Consider the following 20,866-nt stretch of genomic DNA (forward strand, 5'->3'; position numbering starts at 1 on the left):
CATTTACCACAAGGTTAGGGGGGAGTCAGCACCCAGGAACCCTTGCAGTGGGAGCTATTAGGTTACTATAGGGTATTCAGGATAATAGTTATATTTTAATCTATCTCTGTAAAGGTTACCCAGATACCATATTATCAACTAATGGGCTTCCATGACTATTATCAACAAGCTGTCCCATACCACTGAGTCCTGGTAGGATTGGTGGAGGAGGGAGGGGTACATTGTTACATTGTTTCAATCTCAAGCACCCAAGCGCCTGTGATTCCTCTACATTCCTGAAGCCTCAACAGAAACTTTGTCTCCTTGGCTTCCTTGGCTTTTTACCACACCCCTACAAGGCTATCAGTGGGTTTCTCAGCAGAAACCTTGCAGGCTAGGAGAGAATGGGAATCTATATTCATTCTGTTAGGCAGGAAAATAGGTATGAGTGGGGTAGAAAGGGAATAAGGCCAGGAAAGTCCACTAAAAAAGACCCAGATTTAATGAGTTAATCAGTTAAAGCTCAAAAAGCCAAGAGTAACTTGGCCTGGAATGTTTGCATATTCCCCAGATAAAGGAGGATACCTCAACATAGCCCATGTCTTTATTGTGTTACTCATGCCGGCCCAGCTTATTTTTTAACTTTACTTATATGCTGTTTTTTCTCTCCTTCAGCTCTAATCAAGTAATTTGAAACCTGGGAAACTAATTTAGCAAGTAGGCCCAGCTATAAACAACAGAGTAAAAGGCAGAAAGGATTCCACCTTAAAGATGAGATTGCACTTTAAAACCCAGAAAGTTAAGAAGTTAAGATTCTTAACTTACTCTTTAGCCAACAGACAATAACTCAGCCCACCTTGGGTGCTGGGCAGCCAATCTTAATTGATATGCTCCCAAACCAGGAAGCTGCCATCCTGGGAGGGAACAAAAGCAGTAAATTTCTCACGGTAATTTTGTAGAATTTCCCAGAGGACTGATAAGAAACTTAATGTCTCATCAAAGATAAACATCTTGAGACCACTTAACAAGGCTGCACTCTCAGCCCTTGGTTACATTCCTGAAAAATTCTTAAAAGGGGGAACCCCCAACCTTTCAGTGCACACCTCTCTCTGGGGTCACTTGCACTTTGTAAGCGCATAGACTTTCTCTCTTTTAATAAAACTTAAACCTTTCAAGGTGCTTCTCCTCCCTGAGGTCAACTGCTGCACTTTTTCTCTCTTTAAGTAACTTTAAATAAAAATTTTACTCTGCTTCACTACTGTGTCTCTGCCTGTCAAATCTTTGTCATGGAGGGGACAAGAACCGAGGAAAATACACAACGCTCTTCCCAACAATTCTGAAAGAAAGAAGCTCCAGCCAAGAATACTTTATCCAGCAAAGTTGTCCTTCAGAAATAAAGGAGAAATAAAAACTTTCCTAGAGAAACAAAGGCAAGGGAACTTTCTTTATTAAGGCATGAATATTTGTGTTTTTAGGAATTAACTCACTTTTTAGGTTATACCTTTTAAAATTCTGGAAACCTCAATACTGTGCAAATGTTATTTTTAAATCCTGTGGTTTTCCTTGTGCCTAAGAATAAATGTTAAGTACATTCTATTGTTTTATTTCACAATAATGTTTTAAATATTTTCCCAAAACTCTCAATTTCTCAACTTAACTACAACTTATTTTAGAATTGCACTTTATTCTAAAATAAAAGTTTGTATTTTTTTAAGAAAAAAGAACCATCACATGTTGAAAATGTAGCTGAGAAATATTGATTGGTGTCAAAATGAGAATCACAGGTTTTCATGCATGCCTGACAACCTATAATGGAAGATGAACCAAAAGACCATTTGTCTTAAAGCCTACAGTCTCCTGTGAGATAACTCATATTGAGAGAAAAGACGCAGGACATGAGTTTGACTCAGTAAGGAAGTTCATGTGGTTGGATCACAGAGTGATTCTGAGAAGAACATTGACGTGGAATTTCAACTGGATTCCATGGCACAGCCCCCACTGGACGCAAGGTTTCAGTTTCTAAACCTGAATCATTGTTTTAATAAAACTCAGCTCAACATTGGGGGAAAGTATCATTAGCTTGAGAGCCCTTCAACCTGCAACTCAAATAGTAAAGAAGAATTCTCTCCCAATTCCAGGGATTTTTTCTTTTTTTTTTTTTCCTACTCTTGTGTTCCTGGGTTATTTTTTATTTTTATTTTGTTGTTGTTTGCTTTGTCCTGTTTTATTTGTGTAACTGTTAATGTAATATGTCTCCACATTTCTAAAAATGGAAGAGCTGAATGAGATTTTCCTTTCTTTCTGGCTGTATGAAAGTTTAAAAACCTAAAATGTCAACAGTGGAAACCAAAGTTTTCTTCTACAGTCCCAGTTTGCCTAACATCAGAGTGAGATCAGCGGGTGCCAAAGAACACGCGGCTCTGCAGTGTTACACAAATGCTTCCACTGCTCTCCTAAAGTAGGTCAGGTGGGTTCTGCTGAGCACGTCAGACAAGCAAGGTTGAGATTAGTCCAGATAAGAACTGCAGGCTTCCAGCATCACCTTCCGGCCAGCCCAGAGTGGGTGAGGCTGAGACTGTGGGCTGTTACTTTCTCACAGACTCATCTTTCCTGTTTTAGCTTCAGCTCCCTCACCAACCACATTTCCCACAGTCTGAATTGGTGTGGCTGCTGTTAGCTCAGTTCTGCAGAGTTGATGTAAAATTAAAGTATCATTTTACATTATGTCACATTTTTTTTTCTGAAATTCTAACACATTCTTTACTTAAAATGACAATAAGCTTATCCTCCTGGCCTGCTTAACTATTAGTAAGCTAAGGAATTGCTCACATTGCCACATAGTCGATTGAACTAGGACATTTAGTCCATGCCAATAACTAGTCTGCGACTCATTTTAGTTATTGCAGATGAGTTAATTACCAGGTATCCATCTAATTAATCTCTCAGCAATTAACTACTGATTACAACCCAAAATAAAATTTTTGTTTACGTCTGTTTAGTCAAGCCTAAACATGGAAGATTTATTTTCTTCCAATCAACGTTCTCAGCCATCACTAAAAATAGAAAATGTTCTAAAATTTTTTGACACTTTATTGAAAAATACGTAGCACTACATTTTCAACCAAAGGACAGTGATCGCTGAGCCCTAGAATGTGACTACAGAAACTTGTAATGTTTTCTGCAGACTCCATGTCTTTCTACCAATCAAAGAAAGTTAGAAACCAGGCAAAAAAGAAAGAGATGTCTTTATGGTCCTCATTACCTGAGGATGAAGAGCAGGCTTTTTATGGGCTGTATGCACATAACTTCAGGTTGCATCTAATACCTGGAAGTTAAGGGATTGGTAATTGTAAGTTGTGTGTGAGGGAGTAGGAAGGGCCAGATGGTATTGAGACATCCCAGACAACGTTCCATGCCACTCTGTGTTCTTTCATTCTTATTAACCAACCTTGTCCAATTTGCTTTGGAATTTGGGAAAGGAATTACTGCTGGAAAATATTTAAGAGTTTTTAAACCTACAGATTCTTCTGACTTTAGAATTAGTTATTATATTGCCAGGAAACCATAAATGTAGATGTTGGACCATGTCAAAAATCTTGTCAAGAGAATGGATTGTTTCACACAGAATGGAGATGTGGCTTCTGATTCTCGTGGCATATTTGTTCCAAAGAAATGTGAATTCTGGATGTATGCCAACTAAAGCTGCGGACCCAGAAGCATTCATGAATATTGTAAGTTGGGATTGTTCAAGTTTGGGGGAAAGTGAAGTGCCTTACCTGTTAATGTTTGCATCTCTGTATTGTCTGCATGATCTATCCTATTTATACACGGTGGTGATTTTTTGTAGCAGAGCAGTCAGAAATTAGCATATTGTACTGGAAAGAATGCAAAACTGTGTGAGGAGAGCTGGGTTCTCCTCAAACAAATTCACTAAACTTGGGCAAATGATTTAAGCCTTTTGGGATTCAAACACAATTTACCTTTTTCTTGAATTCTTAGGTGCATTCTGTGAACAGGGAAATCACTAGGACACATCCAAACTCTTGATTATTTCCATTTTGTCTGTACTTTCTACTCTTCTTCTACTTCCTCCCATATTGGAAAGTTGATAGCCCTTGCTTCTTCCTATTGGGACTCCCACTTCTGGTAGTATTCTGTATCTTCTTAATCTATCTTTTCCTGTTTTGGACTGATAACTCGTTGACAGGCAATAAAAGGGCCCTAGTGAATAAAAGACCCTAGAGAGGGCTTCTCATGAGTAAAATTCATGAATGAGGTTACATCTCTTTTGGTATCCCAGAGAGCTTTTTACACTTGCAGATTTTTGATTGAGTTTTAGCAATGTCCTGTCTGTGGTAACACATCCCATAGTGGACATTGTGATGCAAGCTATGGAAATACTCTTTCATTCTATCTTCACTGCTCTGTGCAATAGACATAATCACACCCACTTTTCAAATCAAGGAACTGGGATTAAAGAGGTTAAGCAATTTAAATTAGCCACACCTCTGGTAGGTGGTAGAGCTACCCAGGCCTGCCCAAACACAGAGCTCATAATTGTAACCAGTCTTCCCAGGTGAGGAGGGGCTGCCTCCAAATGAGTAAAATGATTGCTGCAATGTTTGTGCTCCATAGATTGTCATAGATTTAACAAGCTTTTATACAGATTTAAGAATGTTTTCACAGAAGCCTCCTTGAATGGATTCTAAAACTGCCATAGAAATATTCTGAATCTACATGTTGCCAAATATTAAGTTTCTTTTGATCATTCCAACAACTTGAGGCTTAATCAGATAGTGGGGTGGGCAAATTGGTGTGGATCTGCAGAAACCTTCCTCCTAGCCCCAAGAAGGTTCCACACAAATTGCTCTGGGTTTTTGGGTGGAGGGAATCTTTTTAGCTTTAGGCAGAGCCAGTCTCTCTGGGCCTTGCCCACTGGGTATGCCCCACATCTACACAATGTTGGTGCTTCAGGAATCCTGAGACTAAAATCCATTGAACTGGATTCTGCCATTGAGTAGCTATGTGTAGAGAGGGAAAGTAAAATAGAACATTCATATAATTGCTAGTGTAAGTTAAATGAAATAGGATAAAAGTGATTCAGAGTCTGAACACATGTACTGATTTATATGGATATAATCTATCCTATATTTTGGTATATAACTGGCTTCATTCATGTATTTTTCTAGTAAGTGTTCATTGAGCACCTGTTGGGCCCCTGATACCGTGTTATGCACTGAGGTTACAAAGAGATCTAAGTATATCAGAAGTCCTGAATTCATGGAGCTTTCAATCCATCAAAGATAAAGACACTCGATTACTAATTACAAGAGGAGTGGAATCACAGAAAACATAAAATAGAAGGACCCAATCCAAGGAATTTAGGAAATTTTTTCTGAAGAAAGGTTTCTTAACCTGAAGTCTGAAAGAGCGAGGATAGTTAGGAGACCTCTGCAGTTTCATATTTTACAAAGAGTTTCTATATGTAACAGCTGTATAGAATGAGGTCCTTAACCAGGAATCCATATAGGCAACAAGGAATCTGAAACCCTGAAAGTGCATGCAAAGTCATGTTCATGTGTCCATATGCCTATACATTTTTATAGTTCTCCTCAAATTCACTGAGGGATCCTTGACCTACAAATGTTAAGAACTACTGCTCTTGAGTCTGTGGTTTTACAGCTGGAGAGAACTTGGGGAATGCACGGCCCAGAGGTTCCTATAAGCTGTCCTGGGGCAAGTGTCCCTTCGGCCTGATCCCTAACTGAAGGGGGCCCAGGAATCTGTATGTCTAAGTGCCCAGATGATTCTGACGCAAGCCCAGGTTCTGGAATCAGTGCTCTGGGCCAGTGGTTGTCAAACATTAGGCTGGACCAGAATTTCCCAATGAGTTTGTTGACACACAGATCACTGGGCCCCATCCTCAGCATTCCCGGGTCAATAGCTTTGGGGGGAAACCTGCATCTCACAAGTGCTCAAGTGGCACTGATGCTTTTGATCCTGGGCCCAAGGCCATTCTAGCCCAGTTTCCACACTACAGATAAAGAAAGGGAGAACTGGAGACGGCTGGTTAATTTCTCTAAGATACCGTGGTTAGCTGGGAAAAACAAGGAATTTCTTGTCTACTTCTTCCAGTATCAAGGAATTCATTTCTTCACGTTTTACTTTTGGATCGTTGGAAATATAGTCATATAAAACTGAACTTCAAGAAAACCCCTGCTTTCTCCACAGAGTGAAATCATCCAACACCAAGGCTATCCCCATGAGGAGTATGAAGTTGCAACGGAAGATGGGTATATCCTGTCTGTGAACAGAATTCCTCAAGGCCTAGCGCGACCCAGGAGGACAGGTATGGCCCACCTCTGGCACCCCAACACTGCAGTCTTCCCTACAGTCGACTTCCTTGTGATCTGAGCATGTGTAAGGGCGTCTGGGCTTTGGGTGCAGACCAGGGCCCGTTGTTCAGGCCAGAGATGGCTTTAGTTTTCCCATTATCGCCATCACCACCATCCCATCCCCAATTATCTTCAGCAAACAGGTTTGCTTTTCAAAAAGGACCTTCAAGAAAAGTCCATTTCCTGACCCTTTCTAGCATGTAACCCATTCCCCAAGCCCCTCCCATATAAATATTCTAGAATATCCACTGATAGTCTGAATAGACCCATCAACCCCTGCCCAGGAAGAACATAAAACTCCAGTATGGTGCCTGATGCCCACCCTGGGACACTCTATGTTCCCCATCCAAACAAAATTAAATATTTAAGATGTTCAGCTTTGCACTGAGGTCTTTTTAGGAATTAGGCAATTTATATACATTTTTAATTTTTAGCACATATTTCCATAGTTCACATAATCCCATTTTTTTAGGTGGGGTTTTCAGCTATTGCTGGCTCTTAAAATGTTTTACTGATTAAAGTGCATCCATCCTCCATCTCCATTTGGCTCTATTCCTTTTGGTACTCTAGCTCAATGTTTATGCAGCAACTGCATTATCTGTCATGAGTACAGATGATGTAATTTCTTACTGTGTTCTTTCTATATGCTGGGTACAATGCTAAGTGCTTTATTTGCACTAGTCTCACTGAGCTTTCACAATACTAGTAAGAAATTGCCACTCACAGAGGTTGAATAACTTGCTAGAATGTTGCAAAATCCATATTCAAATCAAGATCAGTCTACCACTACAGCCCAAGTTCTCAACTAGGACCAGAAAGCGCTGGACAAATGCTATGGGTCTTTGGTGTAAAGAAGCTTCATGGTTCTGTTTTATTCCAATCTGTACTTGTCCAGCTTTTTGAAAACCAGCTGTTTTTTACACCAGCTGCACAACTCTGCTTTGTACATACCCAGCAAGCTCCCACTTTGGTGCCTTCGAACTTGCAGCTCTCCCCTGGACCACTGTTTCATCACCTATTCACAGTTTGCCCTGGTCCTTCCATCAGGCCCCTCTATCATACTCTTCCCCTGACCATACTGTTCAAAACTAGCAACCCCTTGCCATCTATTGAGGTCTACCCCTTCCTACTTACTTTTTCTCATAGCGCTTACTACCTGATATGATAGATATTTGTTTATTGATTGATTAACTGTCTCCACCAACCAGAATGTAATTCGGAGTTATCTATTTTGTTCAAGGCTATGCCCAGTACCTAAAAGAGTGCCAAGCACATTGTAGGTGTCAGTAAGTATATGTGGAATGAATGAATGAATTTTATATTAAAAGTAAATAGCCTGGAGACACAGAACTTTTCACTAAATCTCACAAATCCTAGGAGGTAAACAAGGCATGGTTCTTCCAAGAAATCTAGTGACCGCAGCACCTCTTAAGTTCAGGGGCTACCTGCAACCCCTTATTTATGGATGGAGTTTGTCTTCCCACATCGTGTTTACTTAGACTGCACGTGCATCCCCGGGAGTGTGGAGTTGAAGAGATCAGCCTTCTGGGTCCAGGCAGTGCATAACACCCCCCTCTAATGGCTGGTGCTGGTCCTGCAGCTCGCACTGGCTTCCTCAAAGAGGAAATCTGGCCCTGAAGAAAAAGAAATTTATCAACCATCTCTTCAAAAACAGCATCAATTAAATTCATACTGAAAACAACTGAAAGATGTTTATAATCTTGTGACCAAAAAAAAGCCTGTTTAAAATCTTACTTTATCAAATAATCATTGTTAGCTTCAAATATTTATATCAAGAGAGGAAATAATCTGGGCTCCTCAGAAATGACAACTTTTTAAAGAGTAATCTCACACACTCACCTGCGGGCTATAATTTAAATGAAAGCCCATGACTATAGGGGATATTTGAAATGACAGAAGTATTGATAAGCCAGCTCTTTCACTAAAAGAACTGCAAGTCCAAACTGTACAGCTAAGCAAAGTGAAGCTGGCCCCAGCCATGGGAAATGTCCCAAAGATTCCAAGAGGAGCATTGGTCCACCTCGGTCTGGTCACTGCACTTTGAGGTCACCTCCCTGAAGGCTGAGAGTGTGAACTCAGTGACCAGACATAAAGGAAAACATACAATAGCCTTGAGTTACTTTCTCCTAGTCACCAACTAGCAGCCCTCAAATTCACTCCCCTGAGGGATAAAATGAGCAAAGGGAATTCATGATACTGTCCAGATATTAGATGAGTCTGCTGCAGGAAGGCCCTCATCCTGCAGGGAGACTGCATAAGGACTCAGTTCATCGAAATATGAGCTGCTGCCTTATAGGAGATCAAGCAATGCTTAATACACTGCATCTCAATTAATTCCCCAAACACTACGAGGTGGGCAATTGTATCCTTGTTTCACTAATGAGGACACTGAAGCTCAGAGCATCAGTGCCTTAGAAAATCACAGCATGAATAACAGCAACAAAGCTGCTCTTTGCTCCAGTCCTACTCCTAAGTGCTGTGGTATGGGCATTACGCCCACGATCTGATCTAGTTTCCACAAGTCCTATCAAGAACATGATATTTTTCCTCCTAAAGTTGCATTTTCTTCATCTTTCAATAGTATTTGCTAATGTCAGAAATGATGTACTTACCTTAATTTGTGTAACATGTTAGAATTTCTAAAGCCTTTAATCCTTCTTTATCCCCTACTGATATTTTTATAAATAGTATTTTGGTATTATTTCAAACTTAAAGAAAGTTTCCAAGAATAGTAACAAAGAACTGCCATCTACTCTTTATCCTGATCTACTAGTTGTAGATTACATTTTGCCCACACTTATTTTATCACTCCTTCTCTCTCTGTCTCTTTTTCTGTATCATATTATTTTCTCAAAAACCTTTAATGGTAAGTTTGAGTTATCATGCCCACTTACCCCTAAACACTTAAGTATGTATTTCCTAACACTGGAGAGGGGAAAAAACCTTTTTTCTGCTACTCTTAGGTCTTAGGGCTCCAGTCAGAGACTGGCAAAAGAAATTAATAAGAGAAAAAGAAGCAGAGGTTTATTCACCTGGGCACAACACATAGAGATGGGAGCCCTCAGAAATGATAACTCAAAAGGGTATTTAGGATTTGAGGTCCATGTACCCAACGTAGTAGTGGAAAGGGGAAGGAGAAAAGGTACTTACGGAAAAGCAAGTAACTTTTGGGAAAGATCAATGGGCCCTTAGATGGGATAGATGGGAGACATGACAGTTAGTAACGATCTCTGGTTATGGTGCCAATTTCTCATCACTGGGAAGAGAGGATTAGAGCTGCTCCCTGGGAAGGAGTTTATAACAATCGAGTTATTTGTGGGGCTTTACTTTTAGGCAGATAAGGGATTTCAGGAATTCAAATGCCTTCAGCACAAAATAATTCTTATGCCAAAGTGGCATATCTTGGCTGGGGGTGGGGTTGGGGGTTCTAATCCTGATCCCTTCACTAAGACGGGTATTCTCTTCTATAATCACAATGCATTTATCAAAATTAGAAAACTAATACTGATTGACAATAGCATTTACTCCATGGTCCATATTCAAATTACCACAATCAGGTTAGTCAACACATCCATCAGTTACCATTTTATTTTGTGTGTGTGTGTATGTGTGTGTGCAGTAAGGATGCTTTAAATCTACTCTCGTAGTGAATTTTAAGTATACAATACAGTATTGATTATAGTTATCATGCTGTACATTGGATCTCCAGAAATTATTCATTTTACAGCTGAAGACTTGTATCCTTTAACCAGTATTCCCCCTAACCCTCAGCCCCTAGTTATCACCATTCCAACTCTGTTTCTATAAGTTCCTCTTTTTTTTTTTAATAATCCACATATAAGTGAGGTATATATGTTTCTATGCCTGGCTAATTTCACTTAGCTTAATGTCCTCTGGTTTCATCCATGTTTGTCGCAAATGGCATGATTTCCTTCTTTCTTATGGCTTAATAATATATACATATATATATATATATATATATATCATATATACCACATCTTCTTTGTCCATTTGTGAGTTGACAATTAGGTTGTTTCTGTATCTCATAATGCTGCAATGAACATGGGGGTGCAGATATCTCTTTGAGATACTGATTTCATTACCTTTGGATATATACCCAGAAGTGGGATTGCTAGATCATACGGTAGTTCTATTTTTAATTTTTTGAGGGTTTTTTTTTTCCATAATGGCTGCACCAATTTACATTCCCAACCAACGGTGTACAAGGATTTCCTTTTCTTCAATATCCTCAACACTAATTATCTCTTCTTTTTGATAAAAGTCATTCTAACGTGTGAGATTATATCTCATAGTGATTTTGACTGCATTGCTCTGGTGATGGATATTCGGCATCTTTTCATGTACTTTTGGCCATTTCTGTGTCTTCTTTGACAAAATGTCCACTCAGAAACTTTGCCCACTTTTCAATCAGATTATTTGGTTTTTTTGGCTATTGAGTTGTGTGAGTTCCTTAGTATTTTTTAATATTAGCTCCTTATCACAGTTTGTATAGTATTACCTCCCATCCCCTAAGTTGCCTTTGCACCCTGCTGATTTTTAGTCCAAGTAGTCTCACTTACTTATTTTTGCTTTTGTTGCCGTGCTTTTGGTGTTCTAACCAAAAAAAAAAAAATCATTTCTAAGACTAAAAAAACAGAGCTCTTTCCCCTCTGTTTTCCTCTAGGAATTCCACAGTTTCAGGTCTTGCATTTAAGCCTTTAATCCATTTTAAGTTAAATTTTGTGAGTGATATAAGTTAGGGGTCCAGTTCCGTTAGTGATATTAGCTTTGATCCCTCTGTTAAGGTGGTGTCTGTCAAATTTTCTTCTGTAAATTCAATATTTTTCCCTTTGTAATTAATAAGTAATTTGTGAGGAGATATTTTCAGGATATGTAAATATCTTAAAAACATTTCTTCACACTTTCAGCCACTAATTTTAGCACTCATCAGTTTTTTATAACACTATCAAACTTCCTATATTTATTAATTGACATATACTGCAAATAAGAGCTTTCCCTTCTCTCCTAATTTTTTAAATTCATTTATTGATTGATATCAATATAAACTCATCCATTCTTAATTTCTTCAATGGGATATAATTTATTGCTTTCATTATTTGGATTCTCAAATTCTCCTAAATTTGAACAGTGGGAGCCCTTTCAAGCTAGTTTGTGGATCCTTTTGACATGAAGGGCCCACAATCATTAAATGATTATATATACGGTATAATGGCATATACATATGTAAAAAAATATATATAATATACATTATATATTTAATATATTGATATATATACATTTATAATTATATTGTAGTTATACAATTAGCTTAATCCTTATACTACACTACCTCCTGGGCACTTCCAATAGCCTCTGAGGTGCCCAGACAAGTCTGGTAATAATAAGAACCACACAAAACACAACAAAAGAAGCTGAGCTTTATTGATTCTTTCTCTGCACCAGGCATTGTTCCATCTGCTCCTGTGCACTATTTTACTTAATCATAACAAAAATCCTATTTTTCTGACAAGGAAATCAAGACACAGGGAGGTTAAGGAGGAGGCCAAGATAATCCATCAGCTAAATCAAAATGTGAACTTCAAATTTTGTCTAACTTGAAAGCCCTTGCACAATAGAGGATAATAACAAAAGGGGAGCACATTTCACCCAGTTGAGATTCTCTTTTCTGTAGGTCCCAGGCCCGTGGTGTTACTGCAACATGGGCTGCTTGGAGATGCCAGCAACTGGATTTCCAACCTGCCCAACAACAGCCTGGGCTTCATCCTGGCAGATGCTGGTTTTGACGTGTGGATGGCGAACAGCAGGGGAAACACCTGGTCTCAGAAGCACAAGAGCCTCTCCATAGAGCAAGATGAGTTCTGGGCTTTCAGGTATATGACTGTTAGGAGAGTGGAGGTGGCCATGGAGGCCTGTGGGAGAGCTGGGGAAAGAACAGTGGCTTCTAGTATTTGGGTGACTCACTTTGGTCGGGTCATCAGTGTGTCCTATGGAATGTCCCCCAATGGTTTTACTTAACAAGTGATTCATCCGGGGAAGTAGTGGGGGGCTTGGGCTCCCCAAGGAGAAGGTGGGTCTGGCTAATGGGGTGAGAATGGTGGTTTGTGTCGGGTGACTGAGGCTGGACTGAGGGAAGTGTAGGTCCATTTCCTTGTAGATGGGTATCAGGGGAATAACTATTCCATGACCAAGGACAAGGACAAGTACCCCCACTAGATGAACAGAGGCAACATTAGAGACATAAAGAAAACTATTAAGCCTTAGGGACTATCAGTTTGACCAACACATTCTCACACTCTTACAAAAGGTTTTTAATGTTTTTATTTAAATTACCATTTACATGCATCTGCTCTTTACCCATTTCATCAGAGAAGCCCTTCTCTGGTGCTCCTTGCAGCATCTTTAATAACTTCTCATATAAATGAATCTGCATGGCCTGTGCTGTTCTGCTAATACTATAATCGGACACCTCCACTAGGATGTGGGTCATGTCCTCAGTAACTGTTCCTTAAAGATGGTTATCACACTGTAATAACATCTGGAGGAAACAGCAGTTTGCAAAAATGCCTGTGTCTGCAGGCGCTCCCATGCATTGCAGGTTTGAAACAAATCCATTCTGAATGTTGTGAGGGGCACAGTAACAAGCTTTTGGGGCTAAAGAATCAGGGGTCTGTTTGCAAACCACAGGGATGCTTTTGCTTGTTTCTGATTATAATTTTTCATATAACTTTGTCTTTTCCCCCTATAGTTATGATGAGATGGCTAGGTTTGACCTTCCTGCAGTCATAAACTTTATTTTGCAGAAAACGGGTCAGGAAAAGATCTATTATGTCGGCTATTCACAGGGCACCACCATGGGTAGGTTCCAAGGAAAGCAGGTTTGTATATTTGGAGGAAATGTGAGCATTATGGCACACACCTATGTCTGGGATATGAGCCATAGTACACTTCTCCCAGGTCGGGCCTTTCACTCTTCAGAGACAGGCTCTAACAGCTCTGGGAAATGGGGATTAAATTGAGAGAGAACTAAATAAATCAAATCACATCTGGCTCTACAACCTCTTAGGTGAATGTCCTTGAGCAACTTATTTAACCCCTCTGGTCTGTTTCCTCATCTATAAAATGGGCATCCTAACTCCCTCTTCAGGGTACTGGAAGTGTTTGGACTATTTAATGATAATGTACATAAGCTCTGTGAAGGCCAGGATCTTGTCTAGGGCACAGCCATTAAGAGTAGCTTCTGGCCCAGAGAACATACTCAATAAGTGAATTGAATGAATAAGGCCATGAGTTCAGGCACATAAAAGGCAATCAATAAAAAGTAAGCATTGTCATCCTCTATAAACAGAACTGATGGAGGATTTTATTTAGGTCTTTTTCTTTCCCAAAGCCAATGTCTAGAATCATGTGCTGTTGTCCTTTCACTTTTGAGGAATTTGTGAGAAGCTTTAATTCATGGCCTGCCTAGAACACAGATCACCTGACTAGGGAGATGGGAGTGGAGTTTACAGCCATCCTCCCCAGGCCAGTGGAAAAAAATGTGATTGGTAAAAATGAGGATGAAGGCAGATCAGGAGAGGCACAGTGTGCCCACGAGGAGAAGGCTCTCTGCAGAGGGCTGAGAACAGCTCTTTACTTTCACCTGAGCCAAACCCAAAGATGAAGTCTGGAGAGATGGATTCTAAGGAGGCAGGTGACCACACACCTACTGGAACCCAGGAAACAAGTCCAATTAGTTCATTTTTAACTGATGCTTTTTAGTGAAGGAATATTCTTCTTCATATTTTCATATTTTCTTCTCTGGATTTTTCGATTCCCATGAAGCTTTGTTTCACCATGAACTTCATAGATAGAAAGTTAGGGTGGCACCCCTGCTTGCATTCTGATATCAGAAGCCTTTAAAAAAACTTTTTTCTTTACTCAAATTATGCAACTTAACATGAAGACAAAGGTGTTTACAATGAGGCTTAATGCTATTTCTAGAAGAAGAAAGAGGCAAAAAACAGAGGATTCTTCTAGTAATCAACCATGGAGCTATTAATATGGAGACATTGTACTTACTTTGCATAAAAAGAACTGCTTCTGGGAGAAGTTATCTAGAGTTCTCAGATATTGACATTTGAGGGGAGTTCTAATAGGGTCAGAAATAAGGTGGAATACAGTTTAATGTATTTTCAACCCAGTTCTATTAATGGTAAAACTGGCAGAGAAAAGCTAATAAGTCACTCCTGTGCCTGCCTTTGCTTTTGCCTGGCAAACCCGATGACATGCAAGGAAAAGTAGAGAAGAAATCACTCTTCATTAATACACACTTACCTTCTAGGAACTAGACAGAAGTCTCATGATTCTCATTTTCTTCTGTCCAGCTCCACTCCCCATCAAATTGCAAATATCAGTCTAGGCAGAAAGAGTACACAAGTTCTTTTGAAACAGATACATAGTATTTCAAATATAATGACCATGCCTTGGATTTATACAATAGCCTTTTTCTCCCAAAGACGCCATAGATATCATCCCTCCACAGTGGTAATTTGGGGAATTTTATAAATATAGAAACTGAGTCACACACTGATTTAACCATTCTGAAGCTGTGAGAAATATAAGAGTTGGACTCCAGCTCACTAGACAACTTGTCTACTAGATTGCATTACAATTGGAGTTCCAGAGAAGTTATAGATCAAGGAAAACCAGCAAAATCCCTACTAACTCAATGTCCATTATGTACAGATTGTACTTATTACCAATAAAAAAGACAGTTTCTCTAATTCTCCATTGATTTCACTATAGAAATTTATTAAAAATATTTGACAAGAGTCTGAAAATTAAATGAGGTAAGAACCATGAAAGTCCCCAGCAAAGTGTCTAACATATAGTTACTTCTCAACAAATATATTTTCTCAAAGACCATATTATTGGACTCAATAATATAATTCAATAATTCAATGAGAATCTACTACTAGAAAGCAAATATGCTACATGCCATAGGGAACACAGAAATTTGCTGCTGATGTTGTCTCCCTCAAGGAGCTTTTAATTTCATAGGACAGTTAAGACACAATCACACCTAATTACTGAAATATCTTGATAAAAGTGAATTAAGCATTTTAGGAGTTCTAGGATATCGATATCACACTAAAATATTTCTTCTCTTGCAGCCTTTATTGCATTTTCCACCATGCCAGAGCTGGCTCAGAAAATCAAAATGTATTTTGCTTTAGCTCCCATAGCCACTGTTAAACATGCAAAAGGCCCTGGTACCAAATTTTTGTTGCTGCCGGCTATGATGATCAAGGTACGTGACTCCTCAGATAATTCCTTGTCTAGGAAGAAGAGTCTTCTAACCCAATTTGCTAAAATACACACTTTCAAATTAGAGCCATTTCTTGACTAAAATTTAATGACTAATATTCCATTTCATATTTTTACAGGGATTGTTCGGTAAACAAGAATTTCTGTACCAGACGAGATTTCTCAGAAAGTTTGTTATTTACCTTTGTGGCCAGGTGATTCTTGATCAGATTTGTAGCAATATTATGTTACTTCTGGGAGGATTTAACACAAACAATATGAACGTGGTAAGTGGGAGCCTAGTAAATTCTGTTTCCCAAAGAAAAGTTATTAGTATCACTCCCTGAGAAGGTGTTAATGCCAAGAAAGACTTGGGGAAATGAGATACTCCAAGTAATTCAGTTTTCTTCAAATCATAGTAATAGGTGGGAAGCACTTCCATCTCGGCTGAGGCCAGGTTAACCAAAGGGCATGGCTAGATATTACCTTTCTAGGTTATAGAATGAAGAGGTCTGAAAGCAGCTTTACTATGGTGAATTAACAGATTTGAAAAAGTGATTAGAACCCAGCAGTCAAAAGAGAACTGCCATGTGTCACCCACCCTGCTTTCTACTCGGGTCTTTCTAGTTTGTAGTTTAAAGGAACGCTCAGGGCTTCAGTTTGACTCAGGTGTATTTACCAGTTGGGGAGGGGGTCACCATGTGGGTTCCCCGGGAAGCACACTCCAAGATGGAGAAGGAAAGGAACAGGATTTGGTGGGTGAAAGAATCAAGTTGTAGTGGAGTCTCCATGGGGGTCTCAATTGATCCTACAGGGATGTGTGAAGATAGGATGACCCTGCGGAACTGTCCCAAGTTAGAGGAGAAGGGCTGGATCCTTCTATGCCTGCATCAGCCAGTCATGTGTGCAGATTGCACAGGGAGAGGGAGGCCTTGGGCAGGGCAGCTCTCTGCACCTAGGACAGTTCCCTAGGGAGACCCGAGAGAGGGGGCTCATTGTCAGCAGCACTCTCAGCAGCTGGAGGAATACATCTGTCTAATTCTTGAAGATTTTTCCCATTTCATTAAGAGTATGATTAATAGCTACCATTTGATAAGCATACTTATGTACCAGGCAATGTTACTCCCTGTGACAACCCTATGAGACAGGTATTATTGATGTTCCTACTTTACAGGTTAGCATTCTGAGATTTAGTCGATTAAATAACTCTCCCAAATTCCCCTAAAAATTAAATGGCAAAGGTAAGATTTAAATGCAGGATCTATTCTAGAGCCCTCACCCTTAATTATTCTAGTAAAATTTTTTTAAAGAAGTCAGAAGTCAGTTCTTCTCAGATGACAAACAGATGACCAGGAATGCATTTGGTGGCATTTTTTATTTATGTGCATGTGTATATTATTGTTTCATGGATAATTGCTGATAATTTAATGTTCCCATTTCTTAGTCTGACATCCTGGACATTTGATCTTGACAAGGTGCACATCTTGTGAGTTTTTCCATGTCCCACAAACCATTCATGCTTTGTTACAGAGCCGAGCAAATGTATATGTCGCTCATACTCCTGCTGGAACATCTGTGCAAAATATCCTACACTGGAGCCAGGTGGGAATGTTGAATCTGTAGTCTTTGTTAAGGGTCTTTATGCATTTTATCTAGAATAATCAAAGGATGCCCTTTGGACAGCCCCAGGGTCATTTTGCATTTATTCCAACATGAAATGTGGTCCTGTCAATGCTGTTTCTACTGTGAATTTAATCTAGAGCACTGAGGTGTTTCAAGAGATGGGAGAAAAGGACTGGCCAAGGACATTTGAGGGGACCTTGAAAGGGCGAATTCTGATGGCCCCAGACCTTTCTAATTCTAACCACCCCAAAGAGTAGGCTGGAGATCTTTTCCACATCCTCCTTTTGGGCTACTCCAGCAGTGTGATAAGGTAGTAGTACAAATGTGCAGGTGAGACCTAAGTACCTGGGGGTGTTCACGGAGTCCTCTGTGCTGCAGACTCCTCCTGCAGTCATTGGATGGCAAGTCCTGATTCCCAGTGCATCACCTGGCCTGTCTCTAGGGGCAGAGTGCTGGATCCGAGGTAAAACCTTCAGAACTGATTCAAGGACTGTGTAAATGCTAATTATTCTTTCACATGTGAGGAAGCACTGCACCCAGCATTGCTCAGTATAGATGATACTGTAGGTGTCCCCGACTGACTTTGGAGATCAGGGTGGATGTAAGGACAGAGCTAGAGCATAACCAGCCTCAGATAGTCAACCACTAAAAATCGAAAACTTGGTTTAAAAAAAATGGGGAGCCCTTAATTCAAGCAGGAAGTTCATAGAATAGCACTAATATACCTAAATAATAAATACTGGTACTATCTTTTTCTCTAACAATTTAGAGCCTAGTCAGACTGTTCTAAGGTCATTGTGTGTGTGTGTGTGTGTGTGTGTGTGTGTGTGTGTCTGTGTGTGTGTGTGTGTGTGTGTCTGTGTGTGTGTGTGTGTGTGTGTGGCAGAGAGAGAGAGAGAGAGAGAGAGAGAGAGAGAGAGAGAGAGAGAGAGAGAGAGATTGATTTTATAATCAAAACCAGAGAATTCTGAGTTGGTTACATTTTGGTCACTTTCTCCTGGAATCACATTGGACAGCTCTAGGGGGTGCTTTCCAGTGTAGCTTACAGAGTTGTGCAGAATACCCATCTGCATAGACTCCTAGGGAGATGCACTTCCAGGGGTTGTATAACATAACGGTCAAGTGCAGCACGTTTTCCTTCTGGAGGGGCCTTATTCTTGCCTTCATTCTCTTCCCTGAGGGTTATCCCAACACAGTAAGTAAGAGCAGCCTCAGCCTCCTCCTCTGTCTCCCTTACAATCGCAGACTATGTAGCACATTCTCACTGCTCCTCCCATCCTTACCCAGGGACACATCTGTATGCCATGTCATTTTTGTTTCCTTTCAGGCAGTGTATTCTGGGGAACTCCAGGCATTTGACTGGGGGAACGAGACTAAAAATCTGGAGAAAGGCAATCAGGTGAGGAAAACAAATACCATCTACTACACACACACCCTTTTGAAATGGGTGAGAGGGAAGCTAGGAGGGCAATTTATTGTATAGATGGGAATAAATATGAGAATTCAAGTAGAAAATAATTTTTTGGGTTTGACTCCATTTCAAAGTGGGAAAGTCAACAGCTTAGCCGAGAGGCCTCCTGCTTTGATAATGAACTCGAACTTCTGTGATGAGGCTGCCTTTATGGACAAGGCACAGGGCTTCTAAGGAGCAAGATGGGGTAAGATTCAGTGAAGGGAGGAATATAGTCTGTAGTGGTCACTAAAATGATCCTTCTAGGATAAAAAAAAAACAAAAAACATAAGGATGACAGAGGTGAGGTTGTATGACAGGCCAGTAAAAGAGCATTAAATGGCAAGTGAAGATTACCGTGTTAGTCCGGCCTCAATCTATAACCTGGTGTGATTGTGGACAGACTGTTTTGACTCTCCAGGCCTAGATTTCATCTTTTAAAATTATTGGGCTAGATAACTCTTAGGGATTCTCCCTGGTCACACTTTTAGTGAATCTGTAACTTGCAAGTGAAAAATATGAAAAGAATGTTATGACGCTACCTAAAAATATGTGTAATACGTGGAGAATCAGAAGTGGATATTATACTCTTCTGAGCATAAAATCTTCAGTGAACTTATTTGATGAGCTTGTGTGTGGATATAAACTAATATCAACCATATAAACAGAAAGCTGGAGGGAGCTGAATGGACACTGTCTGATATTGTGAGTCTCCTATCACACTTCACATCCACTTCTGTATATCAACTAGCTACAAAAGGCTAGGAAACTGGACAGACTGTGTAGTGCCCCTGAACAGCAACTCTTAACACAGGTATCAGCTATTTTTTTAGGTCCTTCTTCACTGTTTCCCAAAATATGTCTTTAGAGATTTGCAGCAAATCATTGCAATTCCAAGATAGTTTTAATATATCAACATTTAATGTCTTAAGTTCTAGAGAACTGACTCATACAAAAATAGGCATCAGTGAATGGTCATGGAAAGGAAGAGAAAACACACATACAAAAAGGTGTCATAGAATCTCAGAGCCTTAAAGCTAGACCTGAATTCAGTTCAGTCTTTTCACCTGTAAGATAAAAAATAATTATTACCTGCTCCATAGAATGTTCCAATCTTTCATAGTTAAATTAAGCTATAAAAGGTAGTTCTGATCACCAAATTCTGATGTACGCATGTGTGGAGAGTGATTTCCCCACCCAGCTGGACACCAGCTGAGTGTCCTACAATTTAACTAAAGTGACACTGTCTACCTAGAGACAGCGTCAGATTCCACAGGTCAAGGGCTCAGTCCCACAAAACGGCTTCTGACTGACGGGCTACGATCAGGGGTTCCAATGACCCCCTCCTCAGGTTCGATTAATTTGCTAAACCAGCTCACAGAACTCAGATAAACATTTCACTTATTAGATTTCCAGTTTACTGTAAAAAGGATATAATTCAAGAAGAGCCAGATGGAAGAGATGCCTAAGGAAAAATATAGGAAGGCAGAGTGGACCTTCCATGCCCTCTCCAGGCACACCACTCCCCTCAAACCCTGAGCTCTCTGGTCTGTCTTTTTGGTCATTATGGAGGGTTAAATTCATAGACATGATTGATTAAATCACTGACCACAGGCGATTGAACTCAAGCTCCAGCCCCTCTCTCCTCCCTGGAGGAAGGGGTAGGGGTGGGAAGGAGTGGGGCTGAAAATTCCAACCCTCTAATCACACACTTGGCTCCTCTGGCAACCAGATGCCACCTGCTCCAAAAGTTGCCTCATTAACATAACAGAAGACACCTTGGGCTCTCCTCACTTAGGAGATTTCAAGGGTTTTAAGAGCTCTGTGCCCAAAATGGATGAAAATCAAATATATATTTACTAGAAATCACAGCATCACAGGCTATCCCTCCAAATCCTTAGAAAGCCACAAAGAGGAACAAAAGAACTGCCTGGGTTGGAACCTCAGCTCCAGGGTGCATTTTCTGAGTAAGGAATGGATTCAACTTTACTGTTGAAAGTTCTGGATGCTAATTAGCCTCAAGAGCTCAGCCAGCCTGTCTGATCTAGTCGCACTGCTTGAATAAGGGAAATTCTCAAGGCTTAGCAATCCT

The 20,866-nt window shown here is 40.0% G+C and overlaps 2 protein-coding genes across 6 annotated transcripts in view; both read left to right on the plus strand.

Annotated features, from left to right (window-relative positions):
- The window catches only part of LIPN (lipase family member N), a 40,112-nt gene extending 36,474 nt beyond the window's left edge, over nucleotides 1-3,638 (plus strand). For all 4 annotated transcript variants that reach the window (XM_037002844.2, XM_017655546.3, XM_037002845.2 and 1 more), the window contains one exon: nucleotides 3,605-3,638. The gene's annotated coding sequence lies outside the window, so the exon portion shown is untranslated. The remainder of the gene's footprint in view (nucleotides 1-3,604) is intronic.
- Nucleotides 1-20,866, plus strand: part of LIPM (lipase family member M) — a 29,768-nt gene that overhangs the window by 7,610 nt on the left and 1,292 nt on the right. Inside the window, exons 2-9 of one of the 2 annotated variants that reach the window (XM_037002843.2) lie at nucleotides 3,605-3,710; nucleotides 6,211-6,328; nucleotides 12,088-12,286; nucleotides 13,162-13,271; nucleotides 15,569-15,705; nucleotides 15,842-15,988; nucleotides 17,232-17,303; nucleotides 18,652-18,723. In XM_037002843.2, the coding sequence (XP_036858738.1) occupies nucleotides 3,605-3,710; nucleotides 6,211-6,328; nucleotides 12,088-12,286; nucleotides 13,162-13,271; nucleotides 15,569-15,705; nucleotides 15,842-15,988; nucleotides 17,232-17,303; nucleotides 18,652-18,723 (961 nt within the window). Of the gene's footprint in view, nucleotides 1-3,544; nucleotides 3,711-6,210; nucleotides 6,329-12,087; nucleotides 12,287-13,161; nucleotides 13,272-15,568; nucleotides 15,706-15,841; nucleotides 15,989-17,231; nucleotides 17,304-18,651; nucleotides 18,724-20,866 lie in introns of those variants that run through there. The other variant, XM_037002842.2, reaches the window with a different exon arrangement.

The sequence above is a fragment of the Manis javanica genome, chromosome 7, assembly GCF_040802235.1.
Source record: "Manis javanica isolate MJ-LG chromosome 7, MJ_LKY, whole genome shotgun sequence".
NCBI classification, from domain to species: domain Eukaryota; kingdom Metazoa; phylum Chordata; class Mammalia; order Pholidota; family Manidae; genus Manis; species Manis javanica.